Source organism: Scyliorhinus torazame, chromosome 21, assembly GCF_047496885.1.
Source record: "Scyliorhinus torazame isolate Kashiwa2021f chromosome 21, sScyTor2.1, whole genome shotgun sequence".
NCBI lineage: Eukaryota > Metazoa > Chordata > Chondrichthyes > Carcharhiniformes > Scyliorhinidae > Scyliorhinus > Scyliorhinus torazame.
Window position 1 is genome coordinate 48,251,384 of NC_092727.1, and position 23,301 is coordinate 48,274,684.

The 23,301-nt window shown below is 46.6% G+C and overlaps 1 protein-coding gene across 2 annotated transcripts in view; it reads left to right on the plus strand.

The window, feature by feature from the left end:
- The window catches only part of ei24 (EI24 autophagy associated transmembrane protein), a 67,239-nt gene that overhangs the window by 16,524 nt on the left and 27,414 nt on the right, over window positions 1-23,301 (plus strand). For both annotated transcript variants that reach the window (XM_072486764.1, XM_072486763.1), the window contains 4 exons: window positions 1,001-1,149; window positions 4,179-4,239; window positions 12,325-12,391; window positions 15,344-15,468. In XM_072486764.1, the coding sequence (XP_072342865.1) occupies window positions 1,001-1,149; window positions 4,179-4,239; window positions 12,325-12,391; window positions 15,344-15,468 (402 nt within the window). The remainder of the gene's footprint in view (window positions 1-1,000; window positions 1,150-4,178; window positions 4,240-12,324; window positions 12,392-15,343; window positions 15,469-23,301) is intronic.

Genomic DNA, 23,301 nt, shown 5'->3' on the forward strand with positions numbered 1-23,301 from the left:
AGCCGCCCGACCAAATGAAAGTTTGAACCTGAATTTCCGTTAATTGGAATTTTAAGTGGCCCAGAATATTTTTGAGTGGATAAAGGCTGTTTCACAAAAGACACTGGGGATGTTATCGTACTGTAAGTGCCCTCTACGTATCCATAGAAACAAAGAAAAGTTACAGCACAGAAAGGGCATTCAGCCATCATGTCTGCGCTGACCAAAAAGATGGAAAAAGGAAACTATCCGCTCATTTCAGTCTCACTTTCCAGCACCTGGTCCATAGCTACGCAGGTTAAATATTTCAGGTGCCTTGCCCCCAACCAAGCTTTTCCGTACAGCTAAAACACTGACATCTACCCAGCAATGTAGAAAATTGCCCAGGTACGTCCTGTACACAAGAAGCAGGACAAACCCAATCCGGCCAATTACCGCTCCATCAGTTTATTCTCAGTCTTCAGGTAAAGTGATTGAAAGGGTCATCAACAGTGCTATCAAATGGCAGTTGCTTAGCAATAACCTGCTCAATGACGTTCAGGTTGGGTTCCGCCAGGGTCGCTCAGCTCTTGACCTCAGTACAGCCTTGGTTCAAACATGGACAAAGCTGAACTCCAGAGGTGAGATGAGAGTGACAGCCCTTTACATCATGGCAGCGTTTGACCATATGTGACATCAAGGAGTCCCAGCTAAACTGAATTCAATGGGAATCGGGGAACTCTTCACTGGTTGAAGTCATACCTAGCATAGAACAAAGGAAGATGGTTGTGATTGTTGGAGGTCAGTCATCTCGGCTCCAGGAGTTCCTCATCATAAGGTCAGAAGTGCGAATATTCACTGTGCAATCTTCAGTGTTCGGCACCATTCATGACTCTTCGGATTTCGGCCTGGGGAGTCACAGTGTCACGGTAAAACACCACATTTAGCATCGTGTTATGGAGGAAAGCTGACTGATTAGTTAAGAGTCAGAAGAGATAGAAAAGCTTTCAGTGCTCAAGAAGCCCACCTATTTTTATTTCAGGGGATAAAAGATTCTGTCTTCGGAATACGAACCATCTCCAAGCTCGATGAGCGGATTCACCAGAAGCGGGAAGAACAGAGGAGGAAGAAGGAGCAGCGTAGCGTACTGGCACATCGGAGGGCCCAGATTGAGGATAAGAGAGAGGAAAAGTGAGTAGACACTGGCTTCCTAATGGCAAAGGATTTTCAATATAGAGTGAGTGAGAAGCCTGCATGTTTGAGTGGTCATGTTTACCATGCTAACACTGAGTTTAGTTTTGTCATTAGCATTGGACTAATGCAATAAGGGCAGAAAGCTTAACTTCAATATTCGTTAAAAGGTGTTGAAATTATACTTGATGTATTTGTCTGAAATTCCGGACTGCTCTTTTACCAGAGGTGCTTTTATTTTTAGCAGGTCAATGTCTCCTCTAAAACATGAAGCAATTTGAGAGGAGCACATTAAGTCCATTTGGAACTCGCAGCATAATTTCAGGGCCTGAATATTTCCTTTTACATTCACTGCCAGTATAGAATCCTTACAATGCAGAAGGAGGCCATTTAGCCCATCAAGTCTGCACCGACTCTCCGAAAGAGCACGGTACCTAGGCCCACTCCCCCGCCCTATCCCTGTAATTTATCATGGCTAATCCCCTAACCTGCACATCTTCGGACTGTGGGAAGAAACCGGAGCACTCGGAGGAAACCCATGCAGACACGGGGAGAATGTGCAAACTCCACACAGACAGTCAGCAGAGGCCGGAATTGAACCTGCTGTGAGGCAGCAGAGCTAACCACTGTGCTACCATGCTTCACAAAAAGTCCAGATGAAGATTAAGTGAAACTCAATATGATAGGAAGTTCAACACATTTAAACACTGCATGTTATGAACTATTTGGCTCGAGTATAAAGCAGGAAATGCTCACATTAGGGAGCAGAGGAGAATGTAATCTTTGTTCACTGGAGTGAAATTCTTCCATTAGTTCAACAAAGAAAATCCAAAGGAATCCCATTTTGTGTTTGCACCAATGTTTTTACTAAAATTATTGGTGAGATGTATTTCACCTCTTTGTGTCTCGTTCACTGCTTTCATTCTTCCTAATACTTTAAAACTAATTACTGATATATTTGAATAAAACTTCAAGTATAAAGTTCTTTAAACAAGAAAGATGGTAATTATCACTGTTGTGACTTACTTTCTAAAGGCATACTGGAAGAGGTGACAGGAGGACGAGTACAAAACATTTTTCTCTATAAATGAAGGAACCATCTCATAAATTCCATCATGTGTCTCCAAGAATCCTTACAGTGCAGGAGGCCATTCAGCCCATCGAGTCTGCACGAATCTTTGAAAGAGCACCTCACCTAGGTCCATGCCCCACCCCACCCCCGCAACCCCACCTAACCTTTTGGACACTAAGTGTCAGTGTAGCATGGCCAATCCAGCTAACCCACACATCTTTGGACTGTGAAAGAGACCGGAGCTCTCCGTACAAAGCAATCCAGGCACACTGCCAAATATTTGACTGAGTAACAATTGATAAGGGTAAATAATAAAAAAGTTTGAGGAACCCAGTATAAAATGGAAACAAGAACTGAAACTGTGAAACAGCAAGGGCGCTTTGAACTGACTCCATAGTTGCAGTTTAAATATAACCTGAACCCAGAATTGGGGTCTGGTCTGAAACTGGAACAGTGTCAGCTCAGCAGATGGGGCTTCACTGCGCTTTGTTTCAGAGTCAGTTTGGAGCTGAACACCCCAAAATGCAAGTGTCGCAGTTGCAGTTAACTTCAAAATTTCACTTTACCCAATATTGAAGAGGATAATATCTCAAAAAAATGGGAGTCTAGGATTAGCAATGTGAAAAATGAATAGAGTGAGAGCGACCGACAGGTCTTCATGAGTAGGACAAAAACTACAGCATTGGTGTCTGTTGCTGCAACATCACAGATACAGGACAGTCTGTATCATTGGTGTCTGTTGCTGCACCTAGCAGTCTTCAGTTTGCCTGTTACTTTTATGGAAGACATATCAAACTGAGATATTTGTTGCTTTGTTCCACTATGGTGTGAAGAAAGGTTGGTCTGCAGCAGAATTTCCAGCAATCCCCACTGTCCTGTTCAACCAGCAATAAGCCTTCAGCTTTATTCAATAATTGCTGGGGGCCACAGAAGCCAGCAAACCAATTTAAACGCCCAAGCTGTTTGTGCGAGGGTTAGTCACTGCTATATTGACCCAGCAGATATTGTCTAACGTGGCCCGTATCGACTCTATAATGAGCATAGAATATTGTGATAAAGCAGGAATGAAAGTTTGAAAGAATAAGCAACCCAGAATGAGAGACACCTGGAATAAAGAGTGCAGGAAAGATCGAACCGGGAATTGACATTGGGAGGCTCCGCAATCGTATTATTCCTGCTTTTTGATATAAACACATCAATATGGAAGGACTTCATTTCCTACATTCACTAATTTTAACGCATCAGTTAACATGTTTGTACTAAATTCCTGTCTACAACCCTTACATGGGTTGAAGATTGCATTAAGATAGCACCTGATTGGAAGTCGGTGTGAATGAGTTAAATTGATAAAGTAACAGCTGCAGACACTGTAGGAGGAGGGATCTGCAAAGATGTAGTCTCTCATTCTCCCATCAAAGTGGCAACGGTCAGTAATTTGACTTTGTCCACTCCTGCCCAGGGGTTCCTCGGGGCTACAGGTTAGGACTTTAAATAACCTAGGTAACAATGATAGAGGGGTGTGTAGTGGGATTGGAAATTCAATTGATGATTCTAGGTTGTTAACAATGAGGCATAGCTTCCAGACTAGTACCAGTAGGATCAGCAAAGAGATAAGATGACATTTTTACACAAGATGTGAAGATTCAGAACATTTTACCACTGCTTCAAATGCAGGATTTAGATTTTAAAAGGTTGGAGGAGCATATAGAAGAAACCAGGAATGAGTATGGAAGTGCACTCCTGCAAGACCGTTCCATTCTGGAAACCAGTACAGAGCCTGACTGGCCTCACTATTGAAACTTTTATGATTTGCGTGGTAAACACTGGGTGGCACGCGTGCAATGTACAATGTGTGTGCATAGAAGTAAAGTTTGTATGCATCTGTCTGTCGGAATAAAGACCAGCCTCACATGCAGTTTTTTCTATCTGACGAAAGACATCTGCTACTGTTTTTCAGTGAGCCCCGAATAGCACACCGGATCGTGCAGTGCTGTGCCTGGAATGGAGGAATATTCTGGGTAAGGCCATTGTATTACTGTCGGGTCATCCAAAAGGATGGTGCTTCCAGAATGTGGTGAGCTTGACTTGGTTAACTTCCTTATTTTTACCTAAACCACAGCTGATTGAGCAACAAAACCTATATTTATCCACCAAAAAGTCTATCTAGTTTAGTTTAACAAAGCTCAGCAACCTCTGTTTTATAAATGGTAAGAAATTGAGGACATTTATGTCCTGTAATTGTTGATAGCTGATAAAAGAAGGGGTCTACTCTCTCTGCCTTAGTTGTTAACTACGCCACACCACCACCTAGCAGCTGACATGTAATTGAAGAGAAAAGTTATGTCAGAGGTACAATATTTCTATTGCAGCCTGTAATTGCAACTGGCTGCTGGCTGTATTTGCAACTTTCTGTTACCGACGGTAGCATTGTGGATAGCACAATTGTTTCACAGCTCCAGGGTCCCAGGTTCGATTCCGGCTTGGGTCACTGTCTGTGCGGAGTCTGCGCATCCTCCCCGTGTGTGCGTGGGTTTCCTCCGGGTGCTCCGGTTTCCTCCCACAGTCCAAAGATGTGCAGGTTAGGTGGATTGGCCATGATAAATTGCCCTTAGTGTCCAAAATTGCCCTTAGTGTTGGGTGGGTTAATGGGTTATGGAGATAGGGTGGAGGTGTTGACCTTGGGTAGGGTGCTCTTTCTAAGAGCTGGTGCAGACTCGATGGGCCGAATGGCCTCCTTCTGCACTGTAAAAAAATTCTATGACCGTAATTGGGGATTGCTCTGTTACCGGCTGTGATCGAGCAATGCTCTGTTACCGGCTGTAATTGCGGATTGCTCTGTTACCGGCTGTAATTGCGGATTGCTCTGTTACCGACTGTAATTGTACAACACCAGGTTAAAGTCCAACAGGTTTGTTTCAAATCACTAGCTTTCAGAGCACTGCTCCTTCCTCAGGTCAATGAAAAGGTACGTTCCTTTGTCTATATATATATATATATAGACAAAGTCAAATATGCAAGACAATGCTTTGAATGCGAGCATTTGCAGGTAATTAAGTCTTTACAGATCCAGAGAGCGCGGTGATCCAGGTTAAAGAGGTGTGAATTGTCTCAAGCCAGGACAGTTGGTAGGATTTCGCAAGCCCAGGCCAGATGGTGGGGTGAGAATGTAATGCGACACGAATCCAAGGTCCCGGTTGAGGCCGTACTCGTGTGTGCGGAACTTGGCTATCAGTTTCTGTTCGGCGATTCTGCGTTGTGCGTTCCCCGACTGGAAGGGAACATTCCTGCCTGGCAATTGTCGCGTGATGTCCGTTCATCCGTTACCGCAGCGTCTGCATGGTCTCGCCAATGTACCACTTTGGGACATCCTTTCCTGCAGCGTATGAGGTAGAAAACGTTGGTCTAGTCGCAAGAGTATGTACCACGTACCTGGTGGGTGGTGTACTCACGTGTAATGGTGGTACCCATGTCGATGATCTGGCACGTCTTGCAGAGATTGCCATGGCAGGGTTGTGTGGTGTCATGGTCGCTGTTCTGAAGGCTGGGTAGTTTGCTGCAAACAATGGTTTGTTTGAGGTTGCACAGTTGTTTGAAGGCAAGTAGTGCGGGTGTGGGGATGACCGTGGCAAGATGTTCATCTTCATCGATGACATGTTGAAGGCTGCGCAGAAGATGTTGTAGTTTCTCCGCTCCGGGGAAATACTTGACGACGAAGGGTATTCTGTCGGTTGTGTCCAGTGTTTGTCTTCGGAGGAGGTCAGTGAGGTTTTTTGCTGTGGCGCGTTGGAACTGTCGATTGATGAGACGAGTGCCATATCCCGTTCGTACGAGGGCATCTTTCAGCGTCTGTAGATGTCTGTTACGCTCCTCCTCGTCTGAGCAGCTCCTGTGTATACGGCGGGCTTGTCCATAGGGGATGCCTTCTTTAATGTGTTTAGGGTGGAAGCTGGAGAAGTGGAGCATCGCGAGGTTATCCGTGGGAGGTGACCATCCTTGATGGAGATGAGTGTGTCCAGGAATGCAACCGATTTTGGAGAATAGTCCATGGTGAGTTTGATGGTGGGATGGAACTTGTTGATGTCATTGTGTAGTCGTTTCAGTGATTCCTCGCCGTGGGTCCAAAGGAAAAAAAGTCATTGATGGATCAGGTGTATAATGTCGGTTGAAGGTTCTGTGCGATGAGGAGGTCTTGTTCAAACTTGTGCATGAAGATGTTGGCATATTGAGGTGCGAATTTGGTCCCCATGGCTGTTCCGTGTATCTGGATGAAGAACTTGGTTGTCGTTGGTGAAGTTATTGTGATCCAGAATGAAGCGGATGAGTTGCAGAATTGCCCCTGGAGATTGGCAGTTGTCAGTGTTGAGTACTGAGGCTGTTGCAGCAATGCCGTCGTCATGGGGGATGCTGGTGTAGAGTGCCGAGACGTCCATTGTGACGAGGAATGTTCCTGGTTCAACTGGTCCATGGATGCTGAGTTTCTGTAAGAAGTCTGTAGTGTCGCGACAGAATCTGGGCGTTCCTTGTAGGATGGGTTTCAAGATGCCCGTGATGCAGCCAGAGAGGTTCTCACACAGGGTCCCATTGCCTGATACGATAGGACGACCTGGTGTGTTGGCCTTTTGTATTTTCGGGAGGCAGTAGAGATCTCCAACGCGGGGAGTTTGCGGGATGAGTACGGTGCTCTGAAGGTCTGAATCCAAGGTCTTGATCAGTCTGTTGAGTTGGCGGGTGTGTTCCTTGGTTGGATCTGCGGGTAACTGTCTGTATTGTTCCTGGTTGTTGAGTTGTCGGTACACTTCTTTGCAGTAGTCCGTTCTGTTCAGTAAGACGGTGACCCCTCCTTTGTCTGCTGGTTTGATGACGATGTTGCGGTTGGTCTTGGGAGCGTGGATGACGCGCTGTGCTTGGGTGATGTTCGGGGCTGTCTTGTGAATACGACTCATGAATCTGGCATTGACGTGACTCCTGGCAGCTTGAGCATACATGTCGAGTCTAGGGCAGTGACCTTCATCTGCAGTTGACACACTGCAGATCTCTCAGTCTGCTGCTCAGGTTCATTGGTTGTCTCATTGGGTTCGCTGTCGGCCTCTTGTGGTCTGTGGAAGAACTCCCGGAGCCTCATTCGCCTGATGAATTCCTCCGTGTCTGCCGCGAGACTGATGGGGTCCATTTTGGTGGTGGTGCAGAAATTGAGCCCTTTGCTGCGGTCTTCGATTTTGTCTGGTTGAAGGGTGTAGTCTGACAAGTAGACAATAGATTTCCCTGTATTGTTTTCTACTGTGGTACTGGGGGAGACTTTGTTGCTGCTGGTGGTGATGCCGAGTTTCTCAAACTTCCTGTTCTTGGTGTGCATATAGGTGGCGTAGTATCGTTGTCTCATCTGTTCGGCGGTGTTCCGCAGCTGGTCTGCTGCGTCCTGAACGCAAGTTGAGAATATGGACTCTATCTTGATTTCCAGGTTGCAGCGTCTGCTGTAGAGCTGGTGTACGAGGTAGTGGAGGAGTGTAAGAGAGGTGCGAAGGTAGAGTATCTCAGTCTAGCCTGTGTTGTAGGTCGACTTGAGTGGGTTTGTGATCTGTAGCCCTTTCGGGATCTTGTTTGCTTTCTTGCATCTTTGTAGAAACGTAATGTCAGTGTCTGTATGCGCGATCTTCTTGGAGATCCTCTCCACTTTGAGCCGGCAGCTTGCGGTGTCAATGGTAGCCATGATGTGGAGATGCCGGCGTTGGACTGAGGTGAGCACAGTAAGAAGTCTTACAACACCAGATTAAAGTCCAACAGATTGTTTCAAATCTCTAGCTTTCGGAGCACTGCTCCTTCCTCAGGTGAATGAAGAGGTAGGTTCCAGAAACATATATATAGACAAAGTCAAAGATACAAGACAATGCTTTCAATGCGAGCATTTGCAGGTAATTAAGTCTTTACTGATCCAGAGAGAGGGGTAATCGCAGGTTGAAGAGGTGTGAAGTGTCTCAAGCCAGGACAGTTGGTAGGATTTTGCAAGCCCAGGCCAGATGGTGGGAGGTGAATGTAATGCGACATGAATCCAAGGTCCCGGTTGAGGCCATACTCGTGTGCGGAACTTGGCTATAGGTTTCTGTTCGGCGATTCTGCGTTGCCGCGCGTCCTGAAGGCTGCCTTGGATCTGCTCAGACGAGGAGGAACGTAACAGACATCTACAGACGCTGAAAGATGCCCTCGTATGAACGGGATATGGCGCTCGACTCATCGGTCGACAGTTCCAACGCGCCACAGCAAAAAAACGCACCGACCTCCTCAGAAGACATACACTGGACACAACCGACCGAGTACCCTTCGTCGTCCAGTATTTCCCCGGAGCGGAGTAACTACGACATCTTCTGCGCAGCCTTCAACGTGTCATCAATGAAGACGAACACCTTGCCAAGGTCATCCCCACACCCCCACTATTTGCCCTCAAACAACCGCGCAACCTCAAACAAACCATTGTTAGCAGCAAACTACCCAGCCTTCAGAACAGCGATCACGACACCACACAACCCTGCCATGGCAATCTCTGCAAGACGTGCCAGATCATCGACATGGGTACCACCTTACATGTGAGAACACCACCTACCAGGTACACGGCACGTACTCGTGCGACTCGGCCAACGTTGTCTACCTCATATGCTACAGGAAAGGATGTCCCGAAGCATGGTACATTGGCGAGACCATGCAGACGCTGCGACAACGGATGAACGGACACTGTGCTACAATCGCCAGGCAGGAATGTTCCCTTCCAGGCGGGGAACACTTCAGCAGTCAAGGGCATGCAGCCTCTGATCTCCGGGTAAGCGTTCACCAAGGCGGCCTTCAGGACGCGCGACAACACTGAATTGCCGAACAGAAACTAATCGCCAAGTTCCGCACACATGAGTACGGCCTCAACTGGGACCTTGGATTCATATCGCATTACATTCATCCCCCACCATCTGGCCTGCGAAATCCTACCAACTGTCCTGGCTTGACACAATTCACACCTTTTTAAAAAAAAAATATATATATATATATATTTTTAATTTAGAGTACCCGATTCATTTTTTTCCAATTAAGGGGCAATTTAGCAATGCCAATCCACCTACCCTGCGCATCTTTGGGTTGTGGGTGTGAAACCCACGCAAACACTGGGAAAATGTGCAAACTCCACACGGACAGTGACCCAGAGCCGGGATCGAACCTGGGACCTCGGCGCCGTGAAATTCACACCTCTTTAATCTGGGTTTACCCCTCTCTCTGGATCTGTAAAGACTTAATTACCTGCAAATGCTCACATTCAAAGCATTGTCTTGCATATTTGACTTTGTCTATATGTTTCTGGAACCTACTTCTTCATTCACCTGAGGAAGAAGCAGTGCTCCAAAAGCTAGTGATTTGAAACAAACCTGTTGGACTTTAACCTGGTGTTGTAAGACTTCTTACTGTGCTCACCCCAGTCCAACGCCGGCATCTCCACATCATGACTGTAATTGGGGATTGCTCTGTTACCGGCTGTAGTTGGGCATTGCTCTGTTACCGGCTGTAATTGGGGATTGCTCTGTTAGCAGCTGTAATTGGGGATTGCTCTGTTACCGACTGTAGTTGGGGATTGCACTGTTACTGACTGTAATTGGGCATTGCTCTGTTACTGGCTGTAATTGGGGATTGCTCTGTTACCGACGGTAATTGGGGATTGCACTGTTACTGACTGTAATTGGGGATTGCTCTGTTACCGGCTGTAATTGGGCATTGTCTGTTACCGGCTGTAATTGGGCATTGCTCTGTTACCGGCTGTAATTGGGCATTGCTCTGTTACCGGCTGTAATTGGGCATTGTCTGTTACCGGCTGTAATTGGGCATTGCTCTGTTACCGGCTGTAATTGGGCATTGCACTGTTACTGACTAATTGAGGATTGCTCTGTTACCGACTATTATTGAGGATTGCTCTGTTACTGACTGTAATTGGGGATTGCTCTGTTACCGGCTGTAATTGGGCATTGTCTGTTACCGGCTGTAATTGGGCATTGCTCTGTTACCGGCTGTAATTGGGCATTGCACTGTTACTGACTAATTGAGGATTGCTCTGTTACCGACTATTATTGAGGATTGCTCTGTTACTGACTGTAATTGGGGATTGCTCTGTTACCGGCTGTAATTGGGGATTGCTCTGTTACCGGCTGTAATTGGGGATTGCGCTGTTACCGGCTGTAATTGGGGATTGCGCTGTTACCGGCTGTAATTGGACATTGCTCGGTTACCGGCTGTAATTGGGGATTGCTCTGTTACCGGCTGTAATTGGGGATTGCTCTGTTACCGGCTGTAATTGGGGATTGCTCTGTTACCGGCTGTAATTGGGGATTGCTCTGTTACCGGCTGTAATTGGGCATTGCTCGGTTACCAGCTGTAATTGGGCATTGCTCTGTTACCGGCTGTAATTGGGCATTGCTCGGTTACCAGCTGTAATTGGGCATTGCTCTGTTACCGGCTGTAATTGGGCATTGCTCTGTTACCAGATGTAATTGGGGATTGCTCTGCTGCACCAAATCTAGTGTAGCCTACTCTCTGGTTTGTGCTCGAGTGCGCTGCTCTAAGAAACTGTCCCAACAGCACTCAGAGTTCATCATCCAGGCTACCTTTTCCAATCTCATTTGTTCAATCTTTTTGTAGATTAAAACTGCCCATGATTATTGCTGTATCTTTCTCACAAGTTCCCAATATTTATTCCTTATACCATTTTAAGGGCCTATATACCACTCATACAAGTGACTTCTGACTGTTACTAATTCTCATCTCAATCCAAACTGATTCTACGTCTTGATCTCATAATTAAGGTCAACTCCCTATTGTACCAATGCCATCCTAAGTTAACAAAGCTGGACCTTTATGTTATTGCTGGGCAAAAATTGGCTAACATGTTTTCTTCAACCAGTGGCTACACTGCACTGTCTTGAGGTGGTAAACAACCAGTGGCTACACTGCACTTGTCTTGAGGTGGTAAAACCTGTACAGAGCATGAAATTGTGCTAAATGCATCTGAAAAAATACCAAATTCACATTCTACAGTAATATGTAATACAATGCATAGTTCATTACAAAAATAGCAAAACTGCGATTAATTAATTGCCGAGCAAAACGCTCCTCCTCACATTTGTGTTGGGTAATGTATTGCTGAACAGGACCCCGGATCGTTCTTCTGCGGTCTTTATTAGATTGAATGTCATTGTAATCGTAGTTCGGGTTGTTTAATTTTCACAGGATCAAATTCCCTTCTCCATTTCCCAGCTGTTAAGATTGATGTGGTCTATAGCAGTTAACACACTAATGTTCTTCAATTAAACTCTTTTATCGATGGTTTTAACCTGTTCTAAACAATTGTTAAACTAGCAAACAAGAATTTTGCATAAATATTTTAAACGATTCAATATGAGAATCGTGCAGTTGGTTTTCAATCTCTTTCTGCATTTCGTCTCCGTATGGTTATTCTAATAGTTCCTTGTGTAAATGCAGTGTTGTCCTGAGTCCGATGGGACAGAAAACTTCCACTTTTGCTCCGCTAGTCTTTGAGGAATTGGCCCATCTCAGCTAGGGTGGACATTGAGTTAGAAGGGTATAAATCAGAAAATGCTTCTTGTTCAGATGAGTTTTAAGGTTGGGCGGTTGGTGTTGCCTATAATGTGCTCAGGAACAGCCGGCTGACACTTGCCCAGAATCACCCATGCAGAATGGCCATTGAAAATGTAAATCGCTTATTGTCACAAGTAGGCTTCAAATGAAGTTACTGTGAAAAGCCCCTAGTTGCCACATTCCGGCGCCTGTTCGGGGAGGTTGGTACGGGAATTGAACCCACATTGCTGGCCTGCCTTGGTCTGCTTTAAAAGCCAGCTATTTAGCTCAGTGTGCTAAACCAGCCCCACGGGCAAGGTAACTCGATGGCTGCCATCATTGCTTGAACCGAGAAAACTGGACTTTTAAAGTTGGAAAAGTATGCACTGTACTCATCTCTTCCTGTCGGGGCAATGGGCAGCAGAAACTCGTGTAGCGTGCATTTTATTGCAGTAAATATGTCAAGTAATGCTGTAACACCTGTGTGTCTCGTTCCCTCCACACAGCTGAGTATCCTGGTCTTCTACCGAGTCTTTATCCCTCTGCTTCAAGCCATCACTGCACGTATTATTGGTAAGGAAACTACTACCGTGAGAGAGAAGGAAAGTGTGTGGAGGTATTTCATGAATCTGGGACAAGTAACTGTTAGCATCCCATGAGGAACTAAAACTTCCAACAAAGCTCCCTGGTTACTTCAGTAAATGCATTGTGTGGAACTGACTGTACAGACCAGGAAGCCCAGGTTCAACCTGTTGGCTGTGCCGAGTTATCTGAGCAATAGATTTTGGTAGTTAAGGATGTTAACAGATATGGGCCAAAGTTTGTACATGAAGGTGAAGTACAGATTGGGAGTAATCTAATAGAATTGTGGAACGGAACTGAATGGCCCAGTCCTGTTCCCACCTGATCGCAGTAAGAGAGGTAAGAATTCAATTTCAAGCCCCGTTTAGAGTTATAAGATTAGAGAATGCACCGTCGTGTTTTTTTTTAAATTTAGAGTGCCCAATTCATTTTTTCCAACTAAGGGGCAATTTTAGCATGGCCAATCCACCTACCTTGCACATCTTTGGGTTGTGGGTCGAAACCCACGCAAACACTGGGAGAATGTGCAACTCCACATGGACAGTGACCCAGAGCCGGGATTGAACCTGGACCTCGGTGCCGTGAGGCAGCAGTGCTAACCACTGTGCCACCGTGCTGGACCTGACTGCACCTTCAAGTTTGTTTTCTTAGAAAATATTTTATTGAGGCATTTATAATTTTCCCGAATGCACCATCATGTTAATGGATAAAAACAGTTCAGTCTGTTTGACTGGGCCATGTTGTTTGTAATTGGGCAGAATGAGGTAATGGTAAAATCTTCTGCCAGTCAACTGCCCAATGCCCACTACTGTTGCAACAACAGCTGCTAGTGCGGCCCGAAGCCCACTTCCCACAGCTGCTAGTGCAGCTTGTGGGGCAGCCTGAACCTCGCTCTCAACAGCCGCAGCATTAATATCATTGTCTCCAAGAACAAGGACTACACAAATGGTTTCAAATACACTTACCATCTTTGGAAAGGATCTGGTGGGTGGGTTACACAAGTGCTAGTTTTAGGCTACCTTTTCTTTATATATAAATTTAGAGTACCCAATTATTATTTTTTTCCAATTGTTATGGGCCAGGGTTTAGAGAGCCCCAAAGTGTATCATGGAGTTCACCTGACCCACAACTTTTAATAGATTGTGGTATGGGGAGCACACGGCCCACTCTACAGGTGTGGTACAGCAGAAATCAAAAAGTATTTTTTAGAGCAAAACAATGTTTATTCTATGAACTCCAGTTAACCTTTTTAACACATACAGTGAACATCTTAGCAACCATCAATTCAAATACAACACTAAGTAATCCTTAATATCTTCCCAAACAACATCCAGAAGACCCAAGAAACACCTTTTAACAGAAGCACATTAGGTTTACATTCACTACTGAGAACATTTATAATTCTGAATTCACCAAATGATCAAGTGATAGTCTTTTCATGGCAGAGAGATCAACAGTACACCTGCTCTGTCTGGCTTCAGATCCAACACTGAAAACAAAACTAAAACACACCCTGCAGCAAACAGCCTAAAACGAAAGTGAAAAGCTGACACAGCCCAGCTCCACCCACACTCTGACATCACTGCAGTAAAATGAGCAGCCAAACATTTCTTAAAACAACATTCTCATGACACAATTAAGGGGCAATTTAGCATGGCCAATCCACCTATCCTGCACATCTTTTGGGTGTGGGGGCGAAACCCACGCAAACACTGGGAGAATGTGCAAACTCCACACGGACAGTGACCCAGAGCCGGGATCGAACCTGGGACCACTGCGCCACCATGCTGCCCAGGCTACCTTTTCTGATACTGCAAGTTAGAAGGGTGATCTTAACTGGGCAAACTTAGCCAATGCTCTGTGCTTTAGAACATAGAACATGTTGTAGTTTTATTTCTCATGGTACTGGTCAGATACAATAGATTTCAGCAATCTTGCCACAAGAGTGTTTGTCACCAAGTCTTGGCTATGACTAGTTCATAGAATCCCTAGTGCAGAAGGAGGCCATTCGGCCCATCGAGTCGACACTGACCCTCTGAAAGAGCAACCTAACTAGGCCCACTCCCCCAGCCTATCCATAACCCCACCTAACCTTTGGACACTACGGGCAATTTAGCATGACCAATCCACCTAACCCGCACATCTTTGGACTGTGGAAGGAAACCGGAGAACCCGGAGGAAGTCCACGCAGACATGGGGAGAACGTACAGACTCCACACAGACAGTCATCCGAGGCCGGAATTGAACCTGATGTGAGGCAACAGTGCTAACCACTGTGTCACCGTGCCGCCCCTACATCAATTGGACAGGGTCTGTCGCTGTAAAAGATGGGGTGTGGAGAGAATTTAATTTCATAGTGGGCAATGGTAACTGGCCGGAGTTTACCAGATCCCCCTCGGCGAGTTTTCCCACGGTGGAGACAGTCCAACAATGGCCGCCAGCTGGGTCCTCGGGTGTCACCAAAGTCAATGGCAATTTGCATGGCTTGCCCATCCCACTAACGGGGAACCTGCAGTGGGGGTTGACTTCAGTGGGACTGGAAGATCCTGCCCTCTATTTTCGGATATTTCAGTAGTTTGGGAACTCAAGCTTGATTATAGCTTCCATATATGTCAGGGGAAACGCTATTTTTTTTGATGTCATTATTTATTAGTAGGGTCTTCTGCTCACCTCCACTCCCATGTTCTTGATTCTTCCTGGAGCTATGTGATTTCTACCTTATTTTAATAGTGTATGGTTTATTTGGGGAAATACTCGACTGGTTAACTCATTTCTCTGTTCCACATTGTTTCCGAACTTGAAATTATGTAAGTCGAGCATCCACAAACTAAAAGCCAAGCATCAGGCACCGTTGGCCATTAGTAAGAAATCTCTCTGTTTTATACTGAGTTGAAGTTGCTGATTTTTGGCTATTTATGTAAAGCAGTGTTTTTGTCTGAACAGGTGACCCCTCATTACATGGAGATGTCTGGTCCTGGCTGGAATTCATCCTGAACTCCACTTTCAGTGCATTGTGGATATTGCCCCTCTTTGTCCTCAGTAAAATAGTGAATGCCATCTGGTTTCAGGTAAGTAACTCTCAGCCATAGAGCAGACTGTCACTGCAGATTGTTTAATTATAATCTTGATATTGTGATTAACAAGCCTTCAATATCAACTGCCTTTAATATCGGTAACCTAAGGTACTTCATGGAGGCTTGGGGAGTACAGACACCAGGGCTGGAACAATTAGGTGGGGTGACATTAGTCAGAGGTTGGTTTTCAGGAGGGTTTTTAATGAGGAAAAGGTGGCGGAATTTCGGTGGGGGTGGGGAGGGTCTCACCAAGGATCAATTTGATAAAGGTGTAACGGCAATCACTAGATGCCAGCATAAAGATGGTACTAGCACTGAATAAAGCCCATCTGAAAATAGAACAGTACATTTATAAATCCGTACCAGGAATTTATTTAAAAGGTATGGGTAGAAATTAAAACTGCAGCACCAAATTTAAAGGAACAATCCCAGAATATCAGTCTCGCTACTTCTTTATTGAACAATTCAAAAGTGTTACAAACAAAGATTTATTTTGACAAAGGTTTATGGAGTTCACTTGTTTGCAATAACCCCTCCAATTGTAAATCACACCAGGTTCTACAAACTTAACTATATAGCAAGAAAGAAAACTAAATGATGAATTCAGAAAGTTTGTTAACCATTAAAAGGCAACAAGTCAAAAAGTGAAGTGTCAATTAACAGTAAGAGGAGAAAGCTTAACTTTTAACAATTAAACAGACTGCTCACCACCCTGCACAGACCAGGACATGAAGTGACAACTCTGAAAACATGGATAGCATGTAAAAACTACACCCCCAAATATGGCTTCTCGAGGCCCTTTTGTTATACCTTAAAGATGTTGAAAGCAGTCAACTGTTGGAAAATAGCCAACTGGTATATACATTGTCAATAATGAAATCTGTCAGCCATTGGTTTTTACCTAATTATGCACATTGTTTTAACTTTAAAATAATTGTTTCTCTTAGCCTAAGTGTCGACTAATAATTGCTTAACATAATTGTCTATCATTTATAATCGACACATAGGGCGGCACAATGGATCTTCCAATTCTCATGACATTTAAGAATCATATTAAAATCAAGTTTCAAATTATTAAAGTTATAAACTTTTTGTGTTACAAATTACATTACCAGATTTACAAATACATTTATCAATGAATTAGTTATTCTTTAATTGCCTCACAACTAAGGCTATCTACTTAACTAATTTGGCTGGTTTCCAATAATGCCGGCTTAGTTTTGTTTTAATGGCTATTGTCAGTTTGACACAAAATGTTAAATAACATTAACTCAGACTACGAAATGGTAGTAACACTAAAACAATTGACAAAACTGACGTTGGATATTAATTTTCCAAAGACGCTAGATGAGTTTCCGTCTTTGAGCTGTAGGAAACACCAACTAATTGATTTTTTGGTGTCGAGAACTACTGTGTATTTTAGTCATCCTAGGATCCGACTCATTTGAGTCTCCAAAAGAAGCTACTGAGATATTTACGCCAGCTTCTGTTTATCCAATATCGAATGTACATCACACATCCCATCACGCCAAAGTCAGGTTAGATCGAGTTCATGAATGGCACTCCATGTCCAAGTCAAGATTGATGTTCCTTCAAAGCTGTGCAGCTTTGCAGCACCCAGTGCAGAATGGTAACACAGTGGTTAGCACTGCTGCTTCACAGCGCCAGGGGCCCGAGTTAGATTCCAGCCATGGGCTACTGCCTGTGTGGAGTTTGCATGTTCTCCCTGTATCTGCGTGGGTTTCCTCCTGGTGCTCCGGCTTCCTTCCTTAATCCAAAGATGTGCAGGTTAGGTAGATTGGTCATGCTAATGTCCAAGGCTAGGTGGGGTTACGGGGATATGGCAGAGGAGTGGACCTAGGTAGAGTGCTTTTTCAATGCATTGGTGCAGATGGGCCGAATGACCTCATGCACTGTTGAGATTCTATGATTCTAGATATTTCAGCTCAGGCTGAGAATACATCATCCCCTTTAAGCCACTACATGCACGCAGTCACGCAAAAAAATTGATGGCCCCAAGCATTTAAATCAAAAGGCTGCACACAATAACCAAATAAGCTAGGATCTTGGTCAGGATGATGTGTACGTTGGAGGTGAATTTGTTTGCATGAATATTGTGTTGGGTGGTGGAAGTTGTGGGTTTGGGAAGTGCTGTTGAAGAAGCCTTGTTGAGTTGCTATAGTTCAACTTGGAGATGGTACAGACTGCAGTGACTGTCGTGGAGGGCTGGATCTTTGAGGTGTTGCATGGGCTGCCAGTCGAATGGACTGCTTTATTCTGGATAGTGTACAGCTTTTTAAGTGTTGAAGTGGAGAAGTGAACAATATTCTGTCAACCTCCTGACTTGTGGCTTGTGTGTGGTGGACAGGCTTTAAGGAATCAGGAGGGCGAGCCACTTGCCACAGAATACCCAGTCTTAGATATGCTCTCGCAGCTAACGCTCTAGTTGAGCTTCTGTTCAAGGTGCCACCTCCCTGCCTCAAGGTTGTTGATAACCCTCAATTCCAGGAGCTGGCGACTGCTGTCCCAATTGACCTTGTTGCCAAATGTAAAAGCTGCGAAGTTCAACAACCACTCGGCAGGTGAAAGTTAATTAAATTGTTTATTTGAATTAATCTATATACAATGGAGTACATCAAATTTCACCTTACTCCTGACTCCCTGGGGATTGACTGAACAGCCGCTCCCGCTCCGCGAGCTTGGACTCGTGCTCAGCTACCACTTCGTGCTCAACTACCACTCCGTGCGCTCTGCTGAGCAACCATGTTCATCCTTGTTTTCAAATCTTTCCATTACCTGTAATTTCTGTAATCTTCAGCCCCATGACCCTCTGAGACTCATCTTATTCTGGCCTTTTGTGCACCTGCGATTTAAAAAAAAAAAAAATCAATAAATTCAGTGTACCCAATTCATTTTTTGCATTAAGGGTCAATTTAGTGTGGCCAATCCACCTATCCTGCATATTTCTTTAGGTTGTGGGGGCGAAACCCATGCAAACTCCACACGGACCGTGACCAGAGCCGGGATCGAACCTGGGACCTCGGCGCAGTGAGGCAGCAGTGCTAACCACTGCACCACCGTGCTACCATGCTCCTGCGATTTTAATCACGCCAACATTGGTGGGCAGACTATCAGTTGCCAAGGCCCTAAGCTCTGAAATTTCCCCCCTCCACCTCACCACCTCCTTTTAAGACACTCCTCTGATGTAATATCTCCTTACGTGGAGATATTACTTCAATAAAAGATGCTGTCTAACTTAAATTAAAGTTGTTGTTTTACATCTGAGGCCGTTATTGAGTTTGTGAATGCAAACAAGCTGAATCAAAAAGAATTTGGGCATTAGTCCAGGATGTAGGATGCCTCCGTGTCATGTGTGCATGTGAGCGTGCATGTGCTTGCTTGTATTTTGATTCGGCTCCCATGTGCTGAGTCAGCCATCTCCCAACATCTCAAGTCCTTTCCTAACGCTGTAGTCCAGTGATATTATTCTATCATCAGTATTTGTGGTTTCCTTAGAGGAAGGAAAAGAAGAACGTTGACGGAATTCCAATACTTTAGTTTTAGTTTTAAAGGAATCCCGATGGTGATATTCTGTACGTCATTCTCTGGAAACATTTCTAAGTTAATTTGTGGTGTGTTTTTCAGGAGGTTTCCCGCCGGCTCTGCCGGTGAGTTCCCCTATTCAATGACACTTAGCCATTTTTTTGGGGCCCTGTGGAGTTTCTCACCGGTTTAGTCCATACTTAAAATATTCTTTAGCACTGGGGAGCTGAACTCTGAGATCGGGCTGCCATTTTGAAAGGGTGCCATGATCTCTACGTGAGCGTGTGGGTCCCAGGGGTGGGGCCAGGGAGCCACCCTGCACAGATCCTGACCACTCGGGGGTCTCTGATAGCCCAGGAGACCCACCCCGGGTGCCGTACCGTCTGGTCCACGTTTGTGTGGACCGGTGCTGAACGACGCCCAGGTGCGGCCTCCCTGGGGAGACCATAGAATCACGGGAGGCCGGTGGATGCTGGGTAAGATCGCTGAAGTCGGTTTAAACCGGCTTTGCCGCACCTTTTGGTCCCGTCCCTTGTGGGCAAGATTTGGACTCCAACGCCTCACGCGACTTAGGTGAATCCCGTAAGACGTGAAGACTATCGGAAAGACCATGAGAGGGCTCTCCCGGCATTCACTGGTCGCATTGTGCTCGAGGGAGAATGCAACGCGGCCGGTGGATCGCGACCTCTGTTTCACTTAAATTGACTGCTGTTACCAATCATCTGATCAATTTAAGATTCTCACCAGTTATGTTTACAGCAATTATTTTTTTTTTAACAAACAATTTTAATGAGGTATTTTTGGCATTACAAACAACAGTATAAAAACTGTACAAAGAACAATAAACATAGTACAAACACCGACACCCGACCTTTCAAGGTCCGCCTATTTAACCCCCTACTCTACGCTACCCTAGCCCCCCCCCCGCCCCCCTGCTGATGATTAATTATCCGCGAAGAAGTCGATGAACGGTTGCCACCTCCGGGCGAACCCTAACACTGACCCTCAAGGTGAACTTAATCTTCTCCAGGCCGAGAAAGCTCGCCATGTCAGTTAACCAGGCCTCCGACTTCGGGGGCTTTGAGTCCCTCCAAGCTAATAATATCCGTCTCCGGGTTACCAGGGAGGCAAAGGCCAGAACATCTGCCTCTTTCTCCTCCTGGACTCCCGGACCTTCCGACACTCCAAAGATCGCCACTTCTGGACTCATTGCCACCCTTGTTTTCAATACTCTGGACAAACCCCTGCCAATATCCCCGAAGTTTTGGACAAGCCCAGAACATGTGGACATGGTTCGCTGGTCCTCCCGCACATTTTACACACCTGTCCTCCACCTCAAAGAATCTACTCATCCAGGCCACTGTCATATGGGCCTGATGGACCACCTTGAATTGGATCAAGCTGAGCCTTGCACATGTAGCGGTCGCGTTGACTCTGCTCAATGCGTCCGCCCATAAGCCGTCCTCCATCTCTTCCCCCAAGTTCCTCCTTCCACTTACGCTTCAGCTCCTCGATCTGCATCTCCTCCACCCCCATTAGTTCTTTGTAGATGTCCAAGATGCTCCCCTCTCCCACCCATCCCCTAGACACTACCCTATCCTGGACCCCCTTAGTGGCAGGAGCGGGAAGGATGATACCTGTCTGTGCAGAAAGTCCCACACCTGTAAATATCTGACGTTGTTCCCTCTTGCCAACCCAATCTTCTCCTCCAGCGCCCTCAAGCTAGGGAAGCTCCCTTCCAGGATCAAGTCCCCCATCCTCTCAATTCCCGCCCTTCGCCGTATTCGAAACCCCCCATCCAGGCTCCCTGGGGCAAACCGGTGGTTGTCACATATTGGGGACCAAACAGATGTTCCCACTGCTCCAACGTACCTCCTCCACTGACGCCAGATCCTCAAGGCCGCCACCACCACGGGGCTGGTGGAGTATTTCCCTGGCGGGAACGGCAGAGGTGCCATTATCAACGCCCCCAAGCTGGTGCTCCTACATGGAGCTGCCTCCATCCGCTCCCAAACCGATCCCGCCCCACCACCCACTTCCTTATCCTAGCAATATTGGCCGCCCAGTAGTAATTACTGAAGTTTGGCAGGGCAAGCCCCCCTCCCCCCGATTCCTCTCGAGCATCGTCTTCTTCACCCGCGGGGACTTACCCGCCCAGACAAAGCCCAAAATGATTTTATTAATCCTCTTAAAAAAGGACCGCGGGATGAAAATGGGAGGCAAATAAAAATCTCGGTAGGACTGTCATCTTAACCATCTGCACCCTCCCAGACAGCAGTAGCGCATCCCACCTCCGAAACTCGCTCATCATATGATCGACCAACCGGGACAAGTTCAACTTGTGTAAATGCCCCCAGTTGCACGCCACTTGGATCCCTAGGTACCTAAAACTCCCCCACTAACCTAAACGGTAGCTCCCCCAGCCGACCCTCCTGTCCCCTTGCCTGGACTACAAACATCTCCGTCTTTGTCATGTTCAGTTTATATCCCGAAAACCGACCCGAGACCCTATGTTCCACTCCACCACCACCCCCCCCCCAACACCGAACCAGCCCCCTCCACCCCCTTGAAGTTCTCAGAGCAATTGCCAGCGGCTCTGTAGCTAACGCAAACAGCAGTGGGGAGAGGGGGCATCTCTGTCTTGTCCCCCGGTGCAGTCTAAAATAATCCGAGGTCGTCCTATTCCTCCTTACACTAGCCTCTGGGACCTGGTACAACAGCCTAACCCGTCGATAAAGCCCCTACCGAACCCAAATTGTCCCAACACCTCCCATAGATAGTCCCACTCCACCCGGTCGAATGCCTTCTCCGCATCTATGGCCACCACTACCTGAACCTCCCTACTCTCCGGGGGCATCATAGTCACGTTGAGCAGCCTTCTTATGTTGGCCACCAACTGCCTGCCCTTGACAAACCCAGTTTGATCCTCCATAATCACATCCGGCACACAATCTTCAATCCTGGAGGCCAAAACTTTCGCCAGCAACTTGGCGTCCACATTAAGCAGTGAGATCGGCCTATGAGACCCACATAGCTCCGGGTTCTTGTCCCGCTTCAAATTAACGAAATAGTGGCCTGTGATATCGTCGGGGGCAGCACCCCTCTATCCCTCGCCTCATTGAAAACCTTGACCAACAACGGCCCTAATATCCCCGAGAATGTCTTGCAGAATTCCACTGGCTACCCGTCCGGCCCCGGGGCCTTACCCGGCTGTATTGCCTTCAAGCCCTCAGCTATTTCTTAGGCCCTGATTGGGGCCCCCAGCCCATCCACTAGCTCCCTGCCCACCCTTGGGAAGGTCAGTCCGTCCAAAAAGCGCCTCATCCCCTTGGGCCCCGTGGGGGGTTACGAGCGATAGAGCCTACTGTAAAAGTCCCTGAATGCCCTGTTTAGCCCAGCCGAGTCCCCTACCAGATTCCCGTCCCCATCGACCACCTTTTCTATTTCCCTGGCCGCTTCACTCTTCCTAAGTTGCTGTGCCAGCATTCTGCTGGCCTTCTCTCCATATTCATAAAACACCCCCCTCGCCTTTCTGAGCTGCTCCGCTGCCTTGCCTGTGGACAACACCACAAACTCAGCCTGCAGCCTCCGATGTTCCCTTAACAGCTCCACCCCCCGGGGTCGCCGCATGCCTCCTATCTATCTGTAGGATCTCCTCAACCAGTCGGTCTGTCTCTGCCCTATCCGTCCTGTCCCTATGAGCCCGGATCGAATCAGCTCCCCTCTCACCACTGCTTTCAGCACCTCCCAGACCATCGCTGCTGAGACTTCCCCCGTGTCGTTGACCTGCAGGTAGCTCTGCATGCACTTCCTCACCCTCTCGCACACTGCCTCGTCCGCCAACAAGCCCACGTCCAATCTCCATTGCGGGCGCTGGAAGCTCTCCTCACTAACCTGCAGTTCCACCCAATGTGGGTCTTGATCCGAAATAGTGATGGCCGAGTACCTCGTGTCCACCACCCCCGCCAGCAAATCCCTGCTCAGAATGAAAAAAATCAATCCGGGAGTAAACCTTATGCACATGCGAATAAAAAGAAAACTCCCTCCCCGTCGGCGGCCTAAACCTCCATGGGTCGACCCCCCCCCAATCTGCTCCATGTACCCTATCAGTTCCTTTGCCATTGCTGGCACCCTCCCCGTTTTCGGAAACGACCGGTCCAGGCCGGGGTCGATGACTGTATTAAAATCCCCTCCCATCACCAACTTGTGCGAGTCCAGGTCAGGTATCTTCCCCAGTACCCTCTTTATGAATTGTACATCGTCCCAGTTTGGCGCATACACGTT